This window comes from Hippocampus comes, unplaced genomic scaffold, assembly GCF_001891065.2.
Source record: "Hippocampus comes isolate QL1 unplaced genomic scaffold, H_comes_QL1_v1.1 scaffold29, whole genome shotgun sequence".
In the NCBI taxonomy this organism is placed as follows: domain Eukaryota; kingdom Metazoa; phylum Chordata; class Actinopteri; order Syngnathiformes; family Syngnathidae; genus Hippocampus; species Hippocampus comes.
This window is the reverse complement of record NW_017805820.1, coordinates 3074560-3093798: the sequence shown is the minus strand read 5'-3', so window position 1 is coordinate 3093798 and position 19239 is coordinate 3074560. Positions and strand designations below refer to the sequence as shown.

At 39.5% G+C, this 19239-nt stretch overlaps 1 protein-coding gene and 1 long non-coding RNA gene across 6 annotated transcripts; one reads left to right on the top strand and one right to left on the bottom strand.

Moving 5' to 3' along the window:
- The first annotated feature begins 756 nt into the window (after positions 1-756).
- LOC109525415 (uncharacterized) lies at positions 757-8662 on the top strand. Its single transcript, XR_002170146.1, has 3 exons — positions 757-767; positions 3413-3417; positions 8577-8662. It is a non-coding gene; the product is annotated as an uncharacterized LOC109525415 (long non-coding RNA).
- Positions 4243-18532, bottom strand: LOC109525413 (protein FAM133-like). 5 transcript variants are annotated; one of them, XM_019885863.1, is made up of 13 exons: positions 18400-18532; positions 17705-17847; positions 17518-17619; positions 16777-16845; positions 15380-15464; positions 14598-14638; positions 14371-14436; positions 13406-13513; positions 13191-13286; positions 10913-11020; positions 10803-10828; positions 4973-4997; positions 4243-4413 (listed from the first exon to the last, which is right to left on the bottom strand). In XM_019885863.1, exons 1-13 carry the CDS (start codon positions 18419-18421, stop codon positions 4408-4410), a joined length of 897 nt encoding a protein of 298 aa, XP_019741422.1. In that variant the 5' UTR covers positions 18422-18532; the 3' UTR covers positions 4243-4407. The 5 variants fall into 5 exon arrangements, with proteins under 5 accessions (XP_019741422.1, XP_019741425.1, XP_019741424.1 ...); XM_019885866.1 differs by lacking the exons at positions 10803-10828; positions 10913-11020 and adding an exon at positions 13055-13089; XM_019885862.1 differs by lacking the exons at positions 4243-4413; positions 4973-4997; positions 10803-10828; positions 10913-11020; positions 13191-13286 and adding exons at positions 7478-8007; positions 8683-8781; positions 10412-10420.
- Between the last annotated feature and the right edge of the window lie 707 nt (positions 18533-19239).

The following is a 19239-nucleotide window of genomic DNA, read 5'->3' as shown; positions in this document are numbered from 1 at the left end:
GTGTGTGTGTGTGTGTGTGTGTGTGTGTGTGTGTGCATATATATATTATATATATATATAGTACATGTGGCCTAGTGGAAAAGCTGGCAAGGAGTTGGAACCAGGTCCGTACTCAAAGCACCATTTTGAATTGCTTTTTTTCTCAGAAATAGATGACCTGACCTTTTTTCATGAGCAAGTATTATATTTGGGAGCTTAATTGACCGCTATCCTTCCAGGAAGGCCTCAGCAGGAGTTATCAGATAGTCAGATAAGCAGCAAGTTTTCATCAGTTTGCGTGTGCTTTAAGAAATGTTAAAGCTGATTTTCCAAATTACGTCTTTTTAATACCACTATAGTCTCTAGTTTCATAGAAACGGGTTAAATGAAAGCCCTCCGTGTATCGATGAATAAACATGAATCTGAAGTTGTGTGATTTGAAATTGGAAAAAAAACACACTTCTAAAGTTGCACCAAAAAAAAAAAACTGAGCAATTTGCATCAGACTTTTGAGTGTTTTTATTGTCTCCCTTCTGATAGCAGTGGTTTACTTCTTTTTACACTTGTACAACAGTTATGAATGTTAAAATGTTACTTGAAAATTTCCTGCACAGTCTGACTCTTGTGCCAATCACAATCATTTCTCATGTTATGATTTTAAGATTGATTATTTATATATTTATGTATATCTATAGATATGATTATAAGTTCAAGTTAAAGTAGAAAAAAAATCAAGTGGGTACCATGATGCACTTGAAGGAGCGGAATGTACTTTTTAAAGATGTGTTGTTTGATACTGCAGAACTATTTCCGTTTAAATACATTAGTTAGATTTTCGCCAACTTTTGGGTATCTGTTGCAATGCGTGGGAAGAGAGAGAGAGAGAGAGAGAGAGAGAGAGAGAGCGAGAGAGAGAGAGAGAGAGAGAGAGAGAGAGAGAGAGAGACTACAGTATTTCCATTGTCACTTTGAACCCACTAGCAGACATGACACTGAAGGTGAAAAGTAAGTCTGTATGTAGGAAAATACAAAGTAACTACAGAGAGCGGGGCTGGATGCACAAGACACGGAAGAGATCTGACACTCTGATTGGAAGAAAGCTCGATGTACTGAAAACATGTCATTGAGTAACTGACTTTATATACTGGAAGACAGCAGGCCTGTAGGACATGATCAAAGCAATACTGTATAATAAAGGCCCCACAGCAACTGCATAGCAAATGATGCATCAAGGAACATCCAGTCACAACAGTAAAAAGTTCCAGGCACATAAAGCGCACGCATGGGATCAAACGTGCGGAGTTCAAAGTGTCAAAGACAGAGACACTTGCATGCTTCAGCTTTAGTTTGAAATGTGGAGATTTGACTGCCAGATAAAATAAGTATTAAGTAGAATGGGAGGTGTGGAGGGAGTCAAATGGCTGTGTGGCACGCATCCGATGCCATAATTCCACACGCAATTCTTTTTTTTTAATTAATGTACCTAATTGATCCAAGTGATTTAAATCATTATTATTATTATTATTATTATAGAAAGTGCTCTCAAATTGTTAACAGTGTTGCTGCTGTTATGCATGCATGCATGCATGCTTCTTACATAACAGTTACTTGGATTCTTTGTTGTATTGTAATAAAAGTTCTTCCTTCTTCCACACTTGTCAGACGAGGCAGGTTGCGTGTATAGTTATTCCTAAATCATGACAACAATAATATAGGTTTGTACCGCTGCGTACAGTGCCACTCTGCCAGCAAAAAGTAACGAATTTTGCATTAAGACTCACCCTCCATGCAGAAAATGACAAACCAGGCTATCCACAGGTCCGAGTTATGAAACTTCACCATTGTTCCGGGCCGTTCAGTCCTGTGCACCGCTCAGCTTTCTTGAAGAAAACTCGTCTTTGTAATGGCATGTGACAACTTGGGTTTTTACGCAGCGCGCACCACCCACTCTGTTCGTCCAAAACACAGTGAAATGTTCACAGGCCTGGTCCAAAAGGAATCCCAATTCATTTCCGGTCCGGTTCACCGGGCGCTGACTCCGTGTTGGCGTCTCACCCCACGATGCCCGTCCGTTTGGTAAGCGGATCAGTCCAAGTATTCAGTGAAATTGTTACGCCAACCCGCCAATATAGTTACAGTTGGCAGAAAGTTCTGATTGCACTGAGTCGAACCTCTCCACAAGTGTCTGAACGCGATTGAGAAACACGTCCCCAACTGACCGTTTCCTCACCGCCTTAGTGAGTGTCTCCAACGCCTTCTGAGGCGCTCCATGCTTCCTCGCTTGATCCGCAGCGGCTGAGTGCACCGGGTAGTAAAATTAATGAAAGGATGTCAGCTTCCGGTTAGAGTAATCCAAAATAAAAATCAAGTACGTTACCTGTTTGGGGAATAGGACATATTCAGGAGGATGCTTTGCTAGTTTGACAAGCGTGACCTTCAACGAGTAGGTTTGCGATTTCATATACTTCCTCTATTCAGCTTGTACTCACATTCTATCAAAATAACCAAGTTGCTTTTTCTGCTGTACGTTACTTTGTAAAATGTTTAACTTCCTGTTACTGTTCGAATGCTTCTGTGCACTTGATGAGCCTCTGTGGCAGCGGCTTGAATCAGGCTGTTGCTGGGAAACCGTCGACGCCAATCGGAGGAAACGGTTCTTGCGCCCTCTTGTGGTACGTACGTATAGTGCGACCCATACTTTGGATAATATATTAACTGCACCGTAAAGGAACGAAAAATCGTGACTATATAATTTATCCGTGTCAATATCACGGCCTGTGGGCCAAATCTGTCTCTTTGCATTTTTTAATGTAGCCCAGAAAGGCTGGAAATTATCTGAAACAAGAGTAAAATTTACTTTGTTATGAATTGGATTTGAAAAGAACTGAAAACCAAAAAGAAAATGCACCCCCTATAGGCCACATTTTCTAATTCGTTTATCCTCACAAAGGTTGCGGGCGTGCTTGAAACTATTCCAGCTGTCTTCGGGCAATAGGTGGGGTACACCCAAGGCCGGGTCTAGGCATGTATGACGGGGCAGCCACAAATCTTGAGAGGGCATTCAAATATAGCACCTTTTACCATGTCTAACTGACCAATTCCCGAAGTTGGATGGGGGTACATTAAACAAATGCCTGTAGACTGTTACCAACTCCATAAAAAAAAAAAAAACTTTATTTTCACTGACCTTTGATTTTAAATGAAATATTCATACCATTTTGTTCCATCTCACAGTTGCCTTCAGGATTTCTGTTGTGTGGAAAAAACTGTTCATATTCACTCATTCTTACTCACCAGCCTCAATAATGTATGGACATTCCATCTGATGGAAAGTAGCAGGGTGCAATCAAAGACTGTCTTTTGTGTTTGATGGTGTTTGATGATCAAACATGTCCACCTCAGAAGAATTGTTCTGACGTTTTGTACATCACAGGATGTGTGATGTGTCTCGGTCAACCCACAACAAGCATTTTTTAAATCGATAAACACACTGCACAACACGGAGAGAGATCTGAGGTTCGGAAAAGTGAAAAGTCTGAACAAGGTTTTTATGTCATTGATGGTGATATGAGGAAATAAAGCAATTTTAAAAGACAAGGCAAATAAAATAATTTGATACCTCTAGGCACAAGAGGGTTGCGTCAATAGCTTCATACTCTGGCAATAGTGGGACACAAACGCAGTGAAACAAACCATAATTTGAATCGTGGTTACTGGGGCGCGACGTGGAAGTCTGGTAGCAAGATTGAGCCGAAAGGACACAGATGCTTCCTTTCTTTTTCGTAATTGCCCCACAGGCCCCATGTTGGGGCCCGGTGTTCTAAATTGTCCATAGATGGGAATGCGAGTATCAATGGCGGTTTGCATGCATGTGCCCTGCGATTGGCTCGCGACCAGTCAAGAGTGTACCATGCCTATTATACCACAATCTGTTGGGATAGCTTCTACTTAATGAGGATACATAGTAGAGAAACAGACATAGAAAATACTTTTTTTTTTTTTTTTAATAGTAGATACTGTATTTGATATTAATTAGGAGCTAAGAGAATTTGTTTCATTTTCATTCTCCACATGATAGATTCAAAAGACCGGCTGATCAGTTATATATGATGTCATCTGAATGAATATACTTGTTTATGTCATGTATTATATTTACTTTAAGCTTTTGCATAATTTCTCAGGTCTACGGATTTATTTTTAAAAGAGGAAAAAAAAACATCCACTCTGGCCAAAAAGCAGCATTTTAAATAACTGGAAAAAAAATTTCAATAATGATTTAATTTCATACATGTAAATGTCTGATTGGCAACAATTTCCATGAATGACAGACTTCCGATTCCCCGCCCCAAAAAAAAACATGCAAACAATGCCACCTTGTGGTCAAAGCACGCAAATTGCTCGCACACCAGATTTTCCCACCGGGAAGCATCAGCCCTGGAATGACAAAAAGAACAATGCTTACTGCAGAAAAAGAAGATGATTCATTCAAGCACATCCTAAGTGCCACAGCTCATACATTTTATCAATGAATACAGCAGCAGTGGCCCCTAACGAGCACCAAAATGACAACCTCCTCACACTCCCATTTGGAGCAGTGACGTGTGGTCTGATCGTGTTTTTGCCAGACTCGGAGAGGAAGCAAGGCAACATTAGACAATGTGACTTGGCTATCTGACCTGTTTGTTTTCCCTCACACCCATTTGTGTCATGCCCACGCAAATGTGACTCACGGAGAACTGCACCGATTGACTGGGAGAAAGGCTGCAGAATATGACTGCAAATAGTCACGGAACATAGATAGCAAGATGAGGGCGTGGTGTGTATGCGGGGTTCAAAGTGGCACAGCAGGTGAGACTTGTTGCGGCTGCATAGCAGTAAGACATAACAAGGCGTGACAGGTGTGGTACGAGCGTTGAGAAGTATTCTGTTCTATCTTGAAAAAGAAATGAACATGTTTTTGCAAAAACAAAACAAAACAAAACAAAACCCTCACCTCATCGCTGCTGCTGCTGCTGCTGCTGCTGCTGGAGGAAGAGGATGAGCTGGAAGTGTTTGACCTGTTCCCATCCTTTTTCTTTCCAGCTTTATGGTCCTTTTTCTTTCCATCCTTGTCTCCACTACTCTTTCCATCCTTGCTTTTCGTCTTTTTGTCTGATGAGTTGGACTTGCCACCGGATTTGGCCTTGTCGCTACTCTGAAACGATGAAAGCATTTAATAAATGTTCACCTCACTTTAAGGCTTACATTATCTGTTAATATTCTTCAATTTAAGTTGTCAGGAGTGTATAAGTACAGCATGGGTGAGTCAGTGTCAAACTAATCTTTATCTACTTGTTGAGACACCACGTTGTAAAAGTCAGTAAGAAAACAAATACATATTAAAATCGAAATAAATCTAAATACTGACCTATTAATCGTCCCGTCGCCTGTATAGTTACATGGATAGATATCGTTTTATTTTTACTTGAATGAAGTACCTTTTCTCTCTTTCTCCAAGGCCAGCTGATCTCGTCTGTTTTTGCCTCCGTCTTTGTCATCTTTTCCTCACCGCCGCCCATTGCTGTAAAAAACAAACAAACAAATGTAGCAAAGATCAAGCCTGCGTCACAAAATTAACTTCTCTCAAAGTTTCTGTTCAGCATGCAAGCGACAGTCGCAATGCTGTATTTGCTAACAGAAAGATGTAAGAGCTTATTGAACTGAAATCTTACCATCGCTAAGATTGAAACTCATCGTGCCGCCGTGCTCGTCCAAACAATGACAACGGTGACGGCTAACGAGCAGTGAACTGGAGAGAAAAGTCAAAACAACCGCACTTCAAATCACGTGACCCAACCAGGAACCAAAACCCTCAAGCAGAGCAAACATGTGGGAGGAGTTTCAATCTACTGTCCTCATTTGAATAGAATTTCATTCCTACGTTCCCTATTGTTTTCCTCATTTAATAATCTATGTGGTATGGAAACAATGTCATACTTTAAAGCAGCATTTTTAGTCAACACATATTGTTCTCTGTGACTTTTGTCACATGTGGTCCTGAAATATTTTTTAAATAAGTGTTTTTTTTTTCTTTCAAAGAAACTGCCTCATCAAATGGATGTATTCTTTTTTTATAATTTTTTTTCAGTCATTTATAATTGTTTGATAATAACTTTTGGAAAAAAAAACGGTTTTGGTAAAGTATTTAAAATCAAAATGTTATTCATTTAAAAATATTAAGTTTATTGAATACATATCGGCACTATTATTTCTATTTTTACAATTAACTAAACTGCATTTTCTTTAACCTCATAAATTGGGGGGGAAAAAAATCTGATTTAAAAACGAAATGTTTGATTGTCTTCGGGTCATTCAATTACAGCCCTGTACTTAAAATCAAACATGGAGACTTACCATGGTCACCAGTACATGTTTGAGGTACCGGTTCGACTTATTTCATGTTTAATTTTCTTTCTTTTGGTATTTTGCTAGACTTTGCGCTGGTAGAACTGGGAGAACAGGTGTTATCTGCTTTTGTAGGATGGAAGTAGACTTTTGCCAGCCAATCTGCGCGGTGTGCTGCATTTGTATCAGGGCGGTCAAAGTGCAAACCCGAGTACGCCATCCTTGACATTGTGGAAACAAAAAGGCAGAAAAGCCCAGAGAGGCATAGCGCGTCTATCAAATTCACAAACACGCTGAATTAGTCCCTTGCCCCGGCACGGAAATGACGAAAAGTGCATATTTGTGCCGAGCGGAAACTACTTTCTGTTATGACATTGTCGGATGACTCAAGGCTGCAGCAACTCTGTGCACCGAAACGCCCAAATGGGTGCAACACAGCCCAAAGACGCTAGACTAGACTTGCGCGTGCACAAAAATGAAGTTGTGCTTGTTTTTAAACCGAGTACATGGAACCAGTCCACGAAAACAAGGCCCTACATACACTGCATGCTGGTGTCTGCCTTTTCATTTTAAGAAAATGTGAACAGTAAACCTTAGTTATCTGTTAAAAAACCTTTTTCAACCATGTCATCTGTCAGGAGGTCAGCTCACCCTGATCGCATATAGAGCTCTTTATTACTTATCGACCCTTCAAAAAGTGTAGAAACAAAGGTCACCGCACCATTATTATCTATGTATCGAAAAAGTCTTTGAGGACATTAGGTAGGTGTTAACATCTTCAGCATCGTTTCAAATACACACTTTGCCCAAGATTAACAACAAAGAGATAATGCGGAAAATATTAATGGTGAATCGTTTGCCAAGTCCCCCTACTTTAGACCAGGCACGGCACCAGGAATTTTTCTCTTTCAGGGCTAATGGGGAGCTCTATCAAGATGCGTGTGTGTGTGTGTGTGTGTGTGTGTGTGTGTGTGTGTGTGTGTGAGTGAATGATACTCACGGACAGAGTACACAAAATAACAATTTTTTTGTTTTATTCCCTGAAGCAAACATTGAATAATTTGATTTGATATATATATATATATATATATATATATATATATATATATATCCACCCCATCAAATCATCTTTTTTGTCAGCACAATGATTCCTCAGCAAACAGACGTTTCCTTTGATTCAGTATTAGACGTCTTATCAGACTCTCACAGAGTGATATATCGTTGAAGCACTTTTCAATTACCCCTCATATATTGTCATCTGTGAATAGTTTGGACATCTCATCACTTGTAAGACCGAGTGCTTCTGTATAGACCAGTAGAGCTGAGGTGTGGGGTGGAACGGGCCCCTGCATCCCTGTACCGAAATGTACCGGTACTCCCCATCAATGACTCCATGGGGCTTAAGGGTCTGCGAACGGGTGCCCGATCTCCGCCAGCAGTTGGGGTCACTGCTGGATTGGAGAGTGAGGTGAGTGGAAGGTTCGGAGGATCCAGGTTTACAACAGGTTTGGAGGGAAGCAATGGAAATGTGATAACGGGAGCACCACCGGGCTTGGAGCTTCTGCTAAAGGCCGAGTATCCACTCGTACCCGGGTCAGACACTTGCATTTGTGGATCACCACTTTGCTCAACACCAGGAATTTTCTGTAATGAAAAGGAGGAAGAAATGATGAGTAGGAAAGTAGCGCTAAATCATTTGTGCTCTTTACAGTGCTAATCACAACAGCACCAACCACATCATTAAGTTTGCAGACTACAAGAAGATGCCAACTACAGGAAGAAGCTGGGCCAACTGGTGCAGGTTTAAAAACTAAACCAGATTGGCGCCAACGTTAGGAGGCCATTGGCGGTTGATGTGGAGACGGTAAGCCGCACCAAGTTCCTGTGGATGCACATCTTACAGGAACGAGAGCTCAGACTCGCTTCGACTTCCTGTGAAAACTCATGAAATGCATGAGTCCCACCTACCAATGTGGTCCTTCTTCCAAGGTACCATTTACACCCAAATCAGGTGAACGGTGTTGGAATAACAACACGTTGTACAACATGACTTCCACTTTTCAAGTGGCCAAATGTAATGGGACAATTGCCTGTTCAGCCATTGCATGGGCATGTGGGCATGTATGGCTGCTGATGGAACTGGTTCCCTTGTATTAGTTGAGAACGCGACTGCTGACGATTTATTTCATAATCATTATGGTGGCATTGAAGAGCCAAAAAGATTTTATGGCCAGACTTTAGCTCATGGAGCACTGTCCATAAATATCAAAGATATTTTCTATAAACATGGGGGGCTTACAGTCTTGTATATGTACTTACATTCTCCTTTTTCTTCTTTTCTTTCTTGACCTTTTTGTTTTCCTTGTCACTGTCACTGGAACTTGAGGAACTGGAACTTGATGAACTGGAGCTTGAATGCTGAGCATATAGAAGAATGCCACAGTTTGTAAATTAAAGCAGAAGCACCCACAGAATCACTCATCCATCCATTTTGGCAGACGACATCCCGGACAGTCAGCCACGGCACGTATCATTGAACTGACCTTTTTCTTCTTCTTGTCTTTCTTCTTTTTCTTCTTATCACTACCAGAACAATCTGAATGCTTGGATGCAAATGCAACAATTTGGTGAGCACCCCGCAGTGTTTTTCAATTTCCACAGAATAAATATCAGTTTGATGCAGTGTTGGCAGCGATGCTTTATAAAAGTAATGAGTTATAGTTGCTCATTATTTGCTAGTAATTGAATTATTTTAGAGTAGTAACTCGTTACCAGGAAAAATAACTTTAACTGACTAAAAGGAGGAGAGTAATGAACAGAAAGTGGAGATATTTTCGACTACTTTCAGGCAGCCACATTCCACGTTTCATACACAAGGTAACTCAATCTACATGTAGGAGACTGGACTGTCTCAGAATTGTTTATGTTATTTATTCCTTTATTGTGTGTTCACAACCTCCCCCATAGAATTTATTTTGTGATGTCCTCGCTTGATTTTCTGTTCTGGTGCATTATTTCCAATGTTCTTAGTGTCATTGATGTAATCGTTAATTTACGTTTTTTCAGAGGCGGTCTTTGAACGCCTCTCGAGCCGAACGGCAGAAGAGAAGGCACATAGTTCGACACAGACGTGTCTGTATTTGTTCAGAGTGTTAAAAGCATTAATAAAGTGTATGTTTAAAAAAAAAAAAAAAAAAAAACACACTCCAGCTCTCCTTGTTTGGGAGCTGCAACATAGGTAGTTTAAAAAAAAAAAAAAAAGTCTTTTCTGTTTACCATCCACAGAATTTGGTGCATGCAACGTATGATTAGTGGAGCTGCATCAAAAATGGAAGACTTTTAAATTCAGTTTCATTCAATTTGAAACAGCAAATTTGCAACCCCTTTGATCCAGCTTTGACTGTACAGCTGTACTTAATTTAATAACTGTAGACTGCTATGTATCTTTTAGAAGAAGACTTATCGCATTTATCGCTCCATTAATTCAACTTTATTTTAGTTACGCTTTCATGTTGGCTCACCTTCTTTTTCTTCCCCTTTTTCTTCTTCTTTTTATCCTTTTTCTTCTTTTTCTAAAGAAATGAAGTGTGATTGAAGGTCTGGAAAAAGTGTCAATACGATCGTGAATAGCGCACTTTCTCACCTTGCCACTCTCACTATCCGAGGAGGAGGAAGAGGAGGAAGAGGAGGAGGAGGAGGAAGAAGAAGAGCTCTCATCAGAGGAGCTGGCCTTCTAATGAAAAAATAAATACAACACACATCCATAGGATGATTAAAACCTGCTGTGAATAGTTACAGTTTTACGAACACATGTTTATGTATCCCAGGGGACTCCATTAATAGAATACTCCAGTTTTACTCTATTTACCTTCTTCTTCTTCTTCTTTTTCTTCTTTTTCTTCTTGCCATCGTCACTGTCAGATGAAGAGGAGGAGGAGGAGGAGGAGGAAGAACTGGAGTCCTGTTCAGAGATGGGGAGAATTACAAAATGTGACTACAAAAACACTGTACTAGATCATACAGGTAAAAAAAAAAAAAAAAAGCAAACCTTTTTCTTCTTTTTCTTCTTCAACTTCTTCTTCTTCTTTTTCTTTTCATCCTCACTGTCAGATGAGGAAGAGGAAGAAGAAGAACTGGAGTCCTGTGAGGATGATTTTTAGAAACAGACTTTATAACAAGAAATAATAATAATAATAATAATAATAAAAATAATAAACCAAAAGACATTGCTACAACATTACCAAAACAATCAAACGCAAGCCACGGAGCAATCAAGAGGATGTCAGAAAACAGTGATTACAGAATTCCCAGCACACACACAAATACTGTCGTGGATAATACAAGAGGGACAAAAGCAGACCTTCTTTTTCTTTTTCTTCTTCTTCTTCTTCTTTTTCTTCTTCTTCTTGTCATCATCACTGTCAGAGGAGGAGGATGACGAGGACGAAGAAGAAGAACTGGAATCCTGTTAATACAGTTAAGTATAAATCAGTGTCATAAACCAACCCACAGTGAATAAAATGAAATAGATATTAGAAGGATAAAATGCCTTCTTTTTCTTCTTCTTCTTCTTTTTCTTCTTCTTCTTCTTCTTCTCATCATCACTCTCTGAGGAAGAGCTCTCAGAAGATGAAGAAGAGGAGGAGCTGGAAGAATCCTAAACATGAAATCAAACAAATAAGTCATTGACAGCAATTAGCAACAATAGGCGTCTATTATGTGACATCATTTTACTCATCTCACATAAGCACGCATGACTTAAATGTAGCATGCCTGCATAATCTCATGAGATCTAAAACAAGAGCTCAATCAACAAGATCTGCGTTAAAAAAAAGAATAATAATTGTTAGGTGCACCTGATATGTGACAGTTGAGTCCTGTTAAATGTTGTGATTAAAATCTATACAGTGTACTGGATTTTCTTTCTGTAGTTATACACTCAAAAATAACCCAAATGGAGTTAAAAAGGGGCCGATGTAAATTTGTGGATTATTCATTCAACCCAAAAAGTTGGGTCAAATGAATAGCCCACAAAACGGCCCAAAGACTTGCGTTGTACAAATCAACTCAATCGACCCAACTCTTTGGGTTCAATAAATAAGCCCGAAACACAAATCTGGGTAATTTATAACCCAACTGCTTTTAGAATGTACCTTCTTCTTCTTCTTCTTCTTCTTTTTCTTTTTCTTCTTCTTGTCTTTTTCATCGTCACTATCCGAAGATGAACCAGAATCCTATTGAGGGAAAAAAAAGCCATCAGTCCGAAGCTCATTTGATGCTTGATTCATTCACATGCGCACACCATGATCACCTTTTCCTTCTTCTTCTTCAGCTTCTTTTTCTTCTTCATCTGGTTCTCGTCCCCTCCCTCTCGCTCATCGTCACTCAGGTGGCCCTCCTCGGTGCAGCCCGGCAATGGCTCTGCTTTCAAGAGTTGACATGATATCGCTTATCGGTCCAAAAACCTGAACTGCAACATGACGTGCTGAAATTCACACTTACCACCTGGTATGTACTGGTAGGTTGCAAATGGATCTTCGGCTGCTTTATGCTATAAAACACACACGCACCAAAAAAAAAAAGCCATGTTTATCTAATGTTTAGGCGAATGGCATATTGTAGGTAATGTTCATGTGAATGTGTCACCTTGTCATCATAATTATCTTTGGCTGCGTCTCCAATAGCATTTTTCTGAGTAATATCAACTCCTGCGAAGAATCACAATATGAGCATCAAGAAACAAAAACGTTTGGTTGCAATGATTGTATCAAAAAAACTGGACACACTGACCTGCTGGTGAAAGTGATTCTTTCGCGCCCTTCTGTGAATAACAATCAATATATTTCTTTCCAATAGCATTTTTCTGAGTAATATCAACTCCTGCAGAGAATCACAATATGAGCATCAAGGAAAAAAAGGTTTAGTTGCAATGATTGTTAGTATAAAAAAAAAAAGTGGACACACTCACCTGATGGTGACAGTGATTCTTTTGCATCCTTCTGTGAATAACAATCAATATATTTCGGCAATTCTTTCTTGGACTTTGTCTGCATTGTGACATTTCTACTTCACTGTTGTGTAAAATGCTATTTTAATTACAATGTGTTTGTAATTAAAAATGAATACAAATGTGTGCATATGCGGAGTTAATGTGTTCCTTGACTCGGCCAGTCCTGCCAAAGTTACAATATAATCGTGCAAAACACCCTTTTCGAATATTTCGGAAATGTAATGTTTTATAACTCGGAAAACAAAAGAGCTTCCGCTATATAAATTGAAGTTAAGATATTATTACTGAAAAAAGTACCTGACTCAGCATTCCTGCAGCAAACATGATTTCAGGTGCATAGAACTTCTCAGAATCAGAAAAAAAATCTACATCAATAGTCTTTATGTATTTGTGTATAAAATATATGCATTCAGTACTGTATATGCTTACAATATATCATTGTTACATGTGGTATTGTATTTCACCCCTCTCACAGCTAAATACTAATTAGTGCTGTGTCCCAAGGCATGGCCAGAGCACGTAAAAAAAAACAAAAAACATTTTTTACACACATAAGGAAAACTCCAAAAGTAAGGTACCTTTTTCGTGTCTTTCTTTTTATCCTTTTTCTTCTTTTTCTTGTCATCATCGCTGTCAGAGGATGAGGAAGAGGAAGAGGAAGATGAAGAGGAAGAAGAAGACGAGGAAGAGGAGGAGGAGGAGGAGGAACTGGAATCCTGTAAAAGACAAACCTTAACAATTATCGGTTCGCCCGGATTTTTTTTTCATGATTTATAAAATAGACAGAAATCAATCGTGCATATCATAATCACACCACCTTCTTCTTTTTCTTCTTCTTCTTCTTTTTCTTCTTCTTTTTCTTTTCATCCTCACTATCAGAGGAAGAACTGTCAGATGAAGAGGATGAGGAATGCTGTGAAGTAAAAGCAGAAAATAAATATTGATTGATGTCAACACACTATTTATTTCTTGACTTCATTTATGAATGGGTTTTTTTTAGCCCAAATAATACTTCAATTGACATATCTCTACCTTCTTGTCTTTCTTCTTTTTCTTCTTCTTGTCTTTCTTCTTCTTCTCCTTTTTGTCCTTTTTCTTCTTCTTCTTCTTCTTCTCGTCACTGTCAGATGAAGTGGAATCCTGGGAAATGACGGTGGGAACGTCGTATCAATGAAATACATTTGTCTTCATACGAGGTCATTTTTTGTATTAAATGTTGATACAACATCTTTACATTGATCTACGTTGTGCGCACGTTGTTGAATTAATGAATTTTATAAACATTCCAGACAACCTGCAACATCAAACAAGAATCACATATACCTCATATACCCTTACCGCAGTTGTTTATTCCAACCCGGGTCCGACAAAATTTTTTTTATAACTTCACTAAAGACACGTTAATATAATACTAACTTTTTGAAAGCCTCCCTTTGCTACTGTCAAAAAAAGGTGATGAAAACTTGACATTTTTAGAAATCGATCTCCACATTATCACAAGTAACTCTAGTGACGCCGACTTGAAAATCCCTTTATGCTTGGCATACACTTAACGCGCAACCAAACATTTTTCGGCTGCTATTTCCAACTTCTTGTTACTGCATCCCAATCAGACTAGATTAAGTCCCTGAAGAACAACTAAAAGTAGTCAGAAGGTTTGCCGTTGTCTGCCAAGATCTTAACATGAAGAAATTGCAGCATTGGATCGAGATCAATGATAAAAGTAAGAAAAAGCACAGGGCCAAATAGGGATCCTTGAGGCACACTCGAGGCGAACAGATTCAGAATTTGTATTTCCAAGTGTGAAAAACTGTTTCTGCCCAAAGAGGTGTGCCTGAAGCCATTCAAGGTGTTTAGGAGGAATGCCACACGATGCAAGCGTATATGCAAGAGCTTTGCATGAGACACAACATTGAATGTTTTACTAAGCTAAATGCATCCATACATTCGCTACTATCAATAGCATTGCTCCAATCATTCAGTGTGCTAAGATGTACCTTGCTCTTTGTCTTCTTATCCTCCTTGTCCTTTTTGTCATTGTCATCATAGGATAAGCTGGAAACCTGAAACAAGATAGCAGAATTGGGACAATCTTATATGATGTTGCATCCAAGTATTTGTGATTCTTTTTAAAGTAGATCCAGATGACTCGTTATGAAATGTAACAATTCCATACCAAAATGGGCAAGTTTCAAATAAAAGCTTATTTGCCTCTCTCTCTTACCTGTTTTAACTCCGTGTACCCGGGAACTCCCATTTGTTCGTCTAAATAAACACAGATGAACATGGACAATTAATTTTAGTGGAAAACACATCACTGCTGATGATTATCATTTGATGTTCATTGAATTTGCTTTGTGACCAAATTTGCAGATGCACTGGGGGGGTGTACGGCGTCTACCAAATTCACAAACACGCTAAATTAGTCCATAGCCCTGGCACAAAAATGGCAACGCGCCCCTTTTTACACTGAGCGCAGAATATTTTTTGTTACCAAATTGTCAGGTGACTCAGGGGTGAGGCAACGTGTTGTGCCAAAACGCCCAAATGGGCACAATACAGCCTACACTAGACTTATGCTGGCATGAAAAAGAAGTTATGCCAGGTTTTACGGCGGGCAAACGGTCTACCAAAATTGGTCCCAGAAGAACAACTTGTTCAGCCATTTTGCATGTAAAGAATGAATGCCAAAATGTGGTGGGGTGATAATTCAACATTTACACTCAATTTTGAGCAACGTGCCTTTAGCAATTGATAATGTTGAAAACAGCAGAGAACTGTACGAATTTGCACAGATGCGGCAAAGCATTTGCAACTTGATTCAAGAAATGAAAAATTGCATTTTTGATGAGGGGCAATTGACACCGTGATGTGAAAATTGCACAAGCAGTTTTGAGACATTCAATTCTGGTCTGAGAAATCGACAAAGTACCAAACGCAACTAAGTCAAACTCTAAGACAAAGCACAAACCTGGGGAAATACATATATTACAATATTCCACCTACCAGTTGGTGCTACGATCAACCGGTCCCACATGTACTCATTCACCACTTTCTTCTTCTTCTTCTCCTTTTTCTTTTTCTTGTCATCCTTCAAGATAATGCAATATAATTACATATCTACCCATGTATCTATATAGTTTAACACATATATACCATATATCGATATAGCTCTCTCTCTCTCCGTGTGTGTGTGTGTGTGTGTATCATTATAACCTATTACCTTTGTCAACTGGCTCTCGGTTCAATTCCGCATCCATTTCAAAATCCCCCTATTTGCGTTTAAGGGCCACAACCTCACGCCTGCCCCCCTTACCAATCTGATCTTCTCCATCTACCCCCATCCTTCCAGATCCTCTTCTTTCATTCACTTCTCTTTCCCCTCGGTCCATCTCACCACTATGGCGAGCAGAGCATTCAGCTGCTCTGCTCACCCCATGTCTGGAACTCATGACTACCTCAACTCAGAAACATAGACTTGTTCATACATTTCAAATCACAACTCAAAATCTTTTTAAAGGGTTAACAACTGGTTGAACAGGTCATTATTGTCCACCTGCCCTGATAACATCACAGTCAGATGTGACCAACCGGATAATGCAGGTTAAATTACTCACTTTTTTTTTTTTTGCATGTATTCAAAAATATCATGCATGTACTTAATTCAGGTGCATACACAATCAACCGAAGTATGTCAGTATGTGAATGAGCACTTGTTTTGTTCATTCTGGGCTGCTCCCAAAAAAAAAAAAAAAAAGTATTGGAAACCAGTTCATTGTTACAACATGTCTGTTTTATACATTCCAAATGGGTGTGTGTGCCCTGCCTTCAGTCAGATACCTCCTGCACACAGATGCACGACCTTAGTGCCCCTGCCGACTTTCTCATACTTTAATGCTTCACAGTCTACGCAATCCAAACCTTGAGGTTGTACTACCTTGCTGGAATGCAAAGATTTTGCTTTGCAGCCCCCCAGCCCTCCCACACACATACAAATGCCTCTGGTGGGAAACTATCTTCACTTCTTTTCGAAGAGCAAACTGCTTTCAGAGATCTTTTTTTTTTTTGGGGGGGGTTCTGAATAAAGGTGTCCGAAAAGTTTCCACTCACCAGAAGCATAGTTGTGGATGGTGAGCTGAATGCATATTTAGAGTAGTTAATCTGTCACATCAGCAAACCACGCACGCTCACTCATCGCAAATAAGCAATCGTTTGGATTTCATGTGCATAAGATGAGAGCTGTGCACATGGCTGCGGATTTTGAAATGTAGTCTTTCTGCAAAGACGTTGTGTTTGCTGACTTGGCTGGAGGGGAACTGTTTGGTTCTGAACCACCTGTGATGACAATATCTGGCGACAGACATGCCGAAGCAATATTTGAACTCGCAGATGATCTAACTTACCTCACTCTCGCTGTCTGAAGAGCTGCTGGAAGAGGAGGAGGAAGAGGAGGAGGAAGAGGAACTGGAATCCTGTAAAAAGAGAGTGATGTTTTTTTTAACAGATTTATTTTTTAATTCATCCACGTCAATGAGATCTTTGACATTGCTGCGTAGTGTAAAAAGGGAAGGGCTCCTCATGCACTTGGCAAACATACAAACAGGTACTGTACATGCCCACCCATTGCAGCTATGTAGACAGCCTATTGTACTCATCACAAAGTGCAATTGCTCTGCTTTTTACAAACACATTAATCACAAGCCAGACCAGTTTGGTCGAGTGCAGCCAGGAGCGTACAGTATTTACTTGGTCCAAGGTAAGGCGCACCCTGAGGAGGCTATAAAAGGCTTGGGTTACTGCCCCATAAAATACACTGTCATTTTAAAAGCAATGGTATGATTATATTTGATAATTCTTCTTAAAAAGCTTACTTATGTGGGATGTAGAAAAAAAAATTACATCTTCATTAACTGTTTGCGGAAAAATTTCAAATTCACTTCACCTCCATTGCAATACACTTTTTTTTTGAGATGCAGCTAATTACTTATTGACAAAAAAGAAAAAAAGGTCACTGAAAAGTGAATGTGTTCTTCGTTGTACCACTCGTCCACAAGATTTTTTCGAAATCAGTTGAGTAGTTTCGGCGTAATCTTTTCGAAACTTAATCTCCACGATAGAGATAAGAATGATCTCAAGCCACATACTTTCTTTTTCCTCTTCTTCTTCAGTTTCTTCTTCTTCTTTTCCATCTTGCATTTATCCTCACTGTCAGAGGATGATGAAGAACTGTCATATGAGTATGGGGCCTGAAAACCAACCAACAAACAAAAAAAATCACATACTTGTCACTGTTTGTTACAATCAACCAACTGATTCTGTATGAATACTTACCGGGCAAACAGTAGTTCCTGCAGGTTGACTTTTGTCATCATCATGCTGCTCTATTTCTACAGGCTCTATTTCCTCAATGACTGACCCCAAACGACCAGTGGGGATGGCCGCTGGTTCCTCCACACTTGCAACTCCACGAGGAGCTACGGTACACACAATAGGTCATATCACATCAGCACCAATTCAGACAGGCTCTGGAATCAACATTTTCACTTGTCCACATATGGAATTTGCATCAAGCAATTAAAAGTGCACCACTTTTATGGAATTTCTCATACTTCCGTAATTGAGAGCTGTTCTTTTAACCCTTTCGTGCACCCTGTAACCTGATAACATGATAAGCTCTCCACTGTAGTCACCTCTGTCCCTGAAAGTGTTAACCGGCACTATTTAATGCTAAAATTAACACGCTGTTCACTGAAAAGTGAAAAGCTTCCGCATGCCATTCGCAATAAACTTCAAGAATGACCTTATTACAGTATGAACATAATCTTGTAGTGCGCCACACCCCTCACAACAGACGAAATGCCCAATGTCCTGTGTAACTCTGCAATAAAGTGTCATGATTACTCCTGAAATAATTACAGACATATTTCAAAAACAGAGGAGTTTTACATGTTTCCAAAGAGTGTAACCGAAGTATGAGCTAGGAAAAAATATTGCCAGTTTAAAGACTGTCAATTGAATGAGCTAACCTGGAGTGAGAGTGAACTCCATTGACGTCCACCCTTCTCCTCTGCCGAGGAAACCTCCGAAACACACCCTCAGTCCAGGTTTGACAATGTAGGTGAGTGAAGACTACATGAATGATAGGGCTGGGTTGTAAAGTATGTGCTAAGTTGGGTCTGGCAAGAAAAATTTCAGAATAAATGAAAGTTGAACCAATTATTATTCTAAAAATATTAAGAAAGTTAAAACACAGCGGAACAAAACATTTATTTTAAGGCGTATATTTTCTGTATGGATTAAAACATGACTGATATGTAGTTTAAGGACTAAATGCTTAGTTCTTGCCTTTATTTTGAAAACCGTAAAAAAAAAAACATTTACCTGTGCAAACAGGTAATGCTTGTTCCGCTACCCGTAGTGACAAGTTTGTTGCTGTCGGAATCAGGAAATGTTGCTTATGAAATAGACAAAACAGTACGACTTGGTTTCTTAGCAACATAACACATTAGACATGATACACACGCAGGTTGTGCATTAATTTGGAGCATATATGTCGCATCCGGTCATCTCAACCCGCTTGTTAACCACAAACTCGAAGTGGATGTTTAAAGTCCTGTAACACCGGTGGCTGTGTGGTACCTGTACTGCATCCATTATCCAAATCACTTATCCTCACGAAAGACACTCTTCCAGAAATGTTTTTGACTATTATATTATTATTGTTTATTTTATCATAATTAGGCGGCACAGTGATCAACTGTTTGGATATCCACCTCACAGTGTAGAGGTGGAGGGTTCAATTCCGGCTGCGGCCTTCTTGTGTGGAGTTTGCCTGTTCACCCTGTGGGTTTTCTCCGGGTGCTCCA

Coding starts and splice junctions, on each gene's coding strand:
- LOC109525413 (XM_019885861.1), bottom strand. CDS start 18,421: ATGGAGTTCACTCTCACTCCAG. Junction 17,620..17,704: donor CAGGAACTACTGTTTGCCCG/GTAAGTATTCAT, acceptor GTTGGTTTTCAG/GCCCCATACTCATATGACAG. Junction 14,639..15,379: donor GTTGATCGTAGCACCAACTG/GTAGGTGGAATA, acceptor GTGTTTATTTAG/ACGAACAAATGGGAGTTCCC.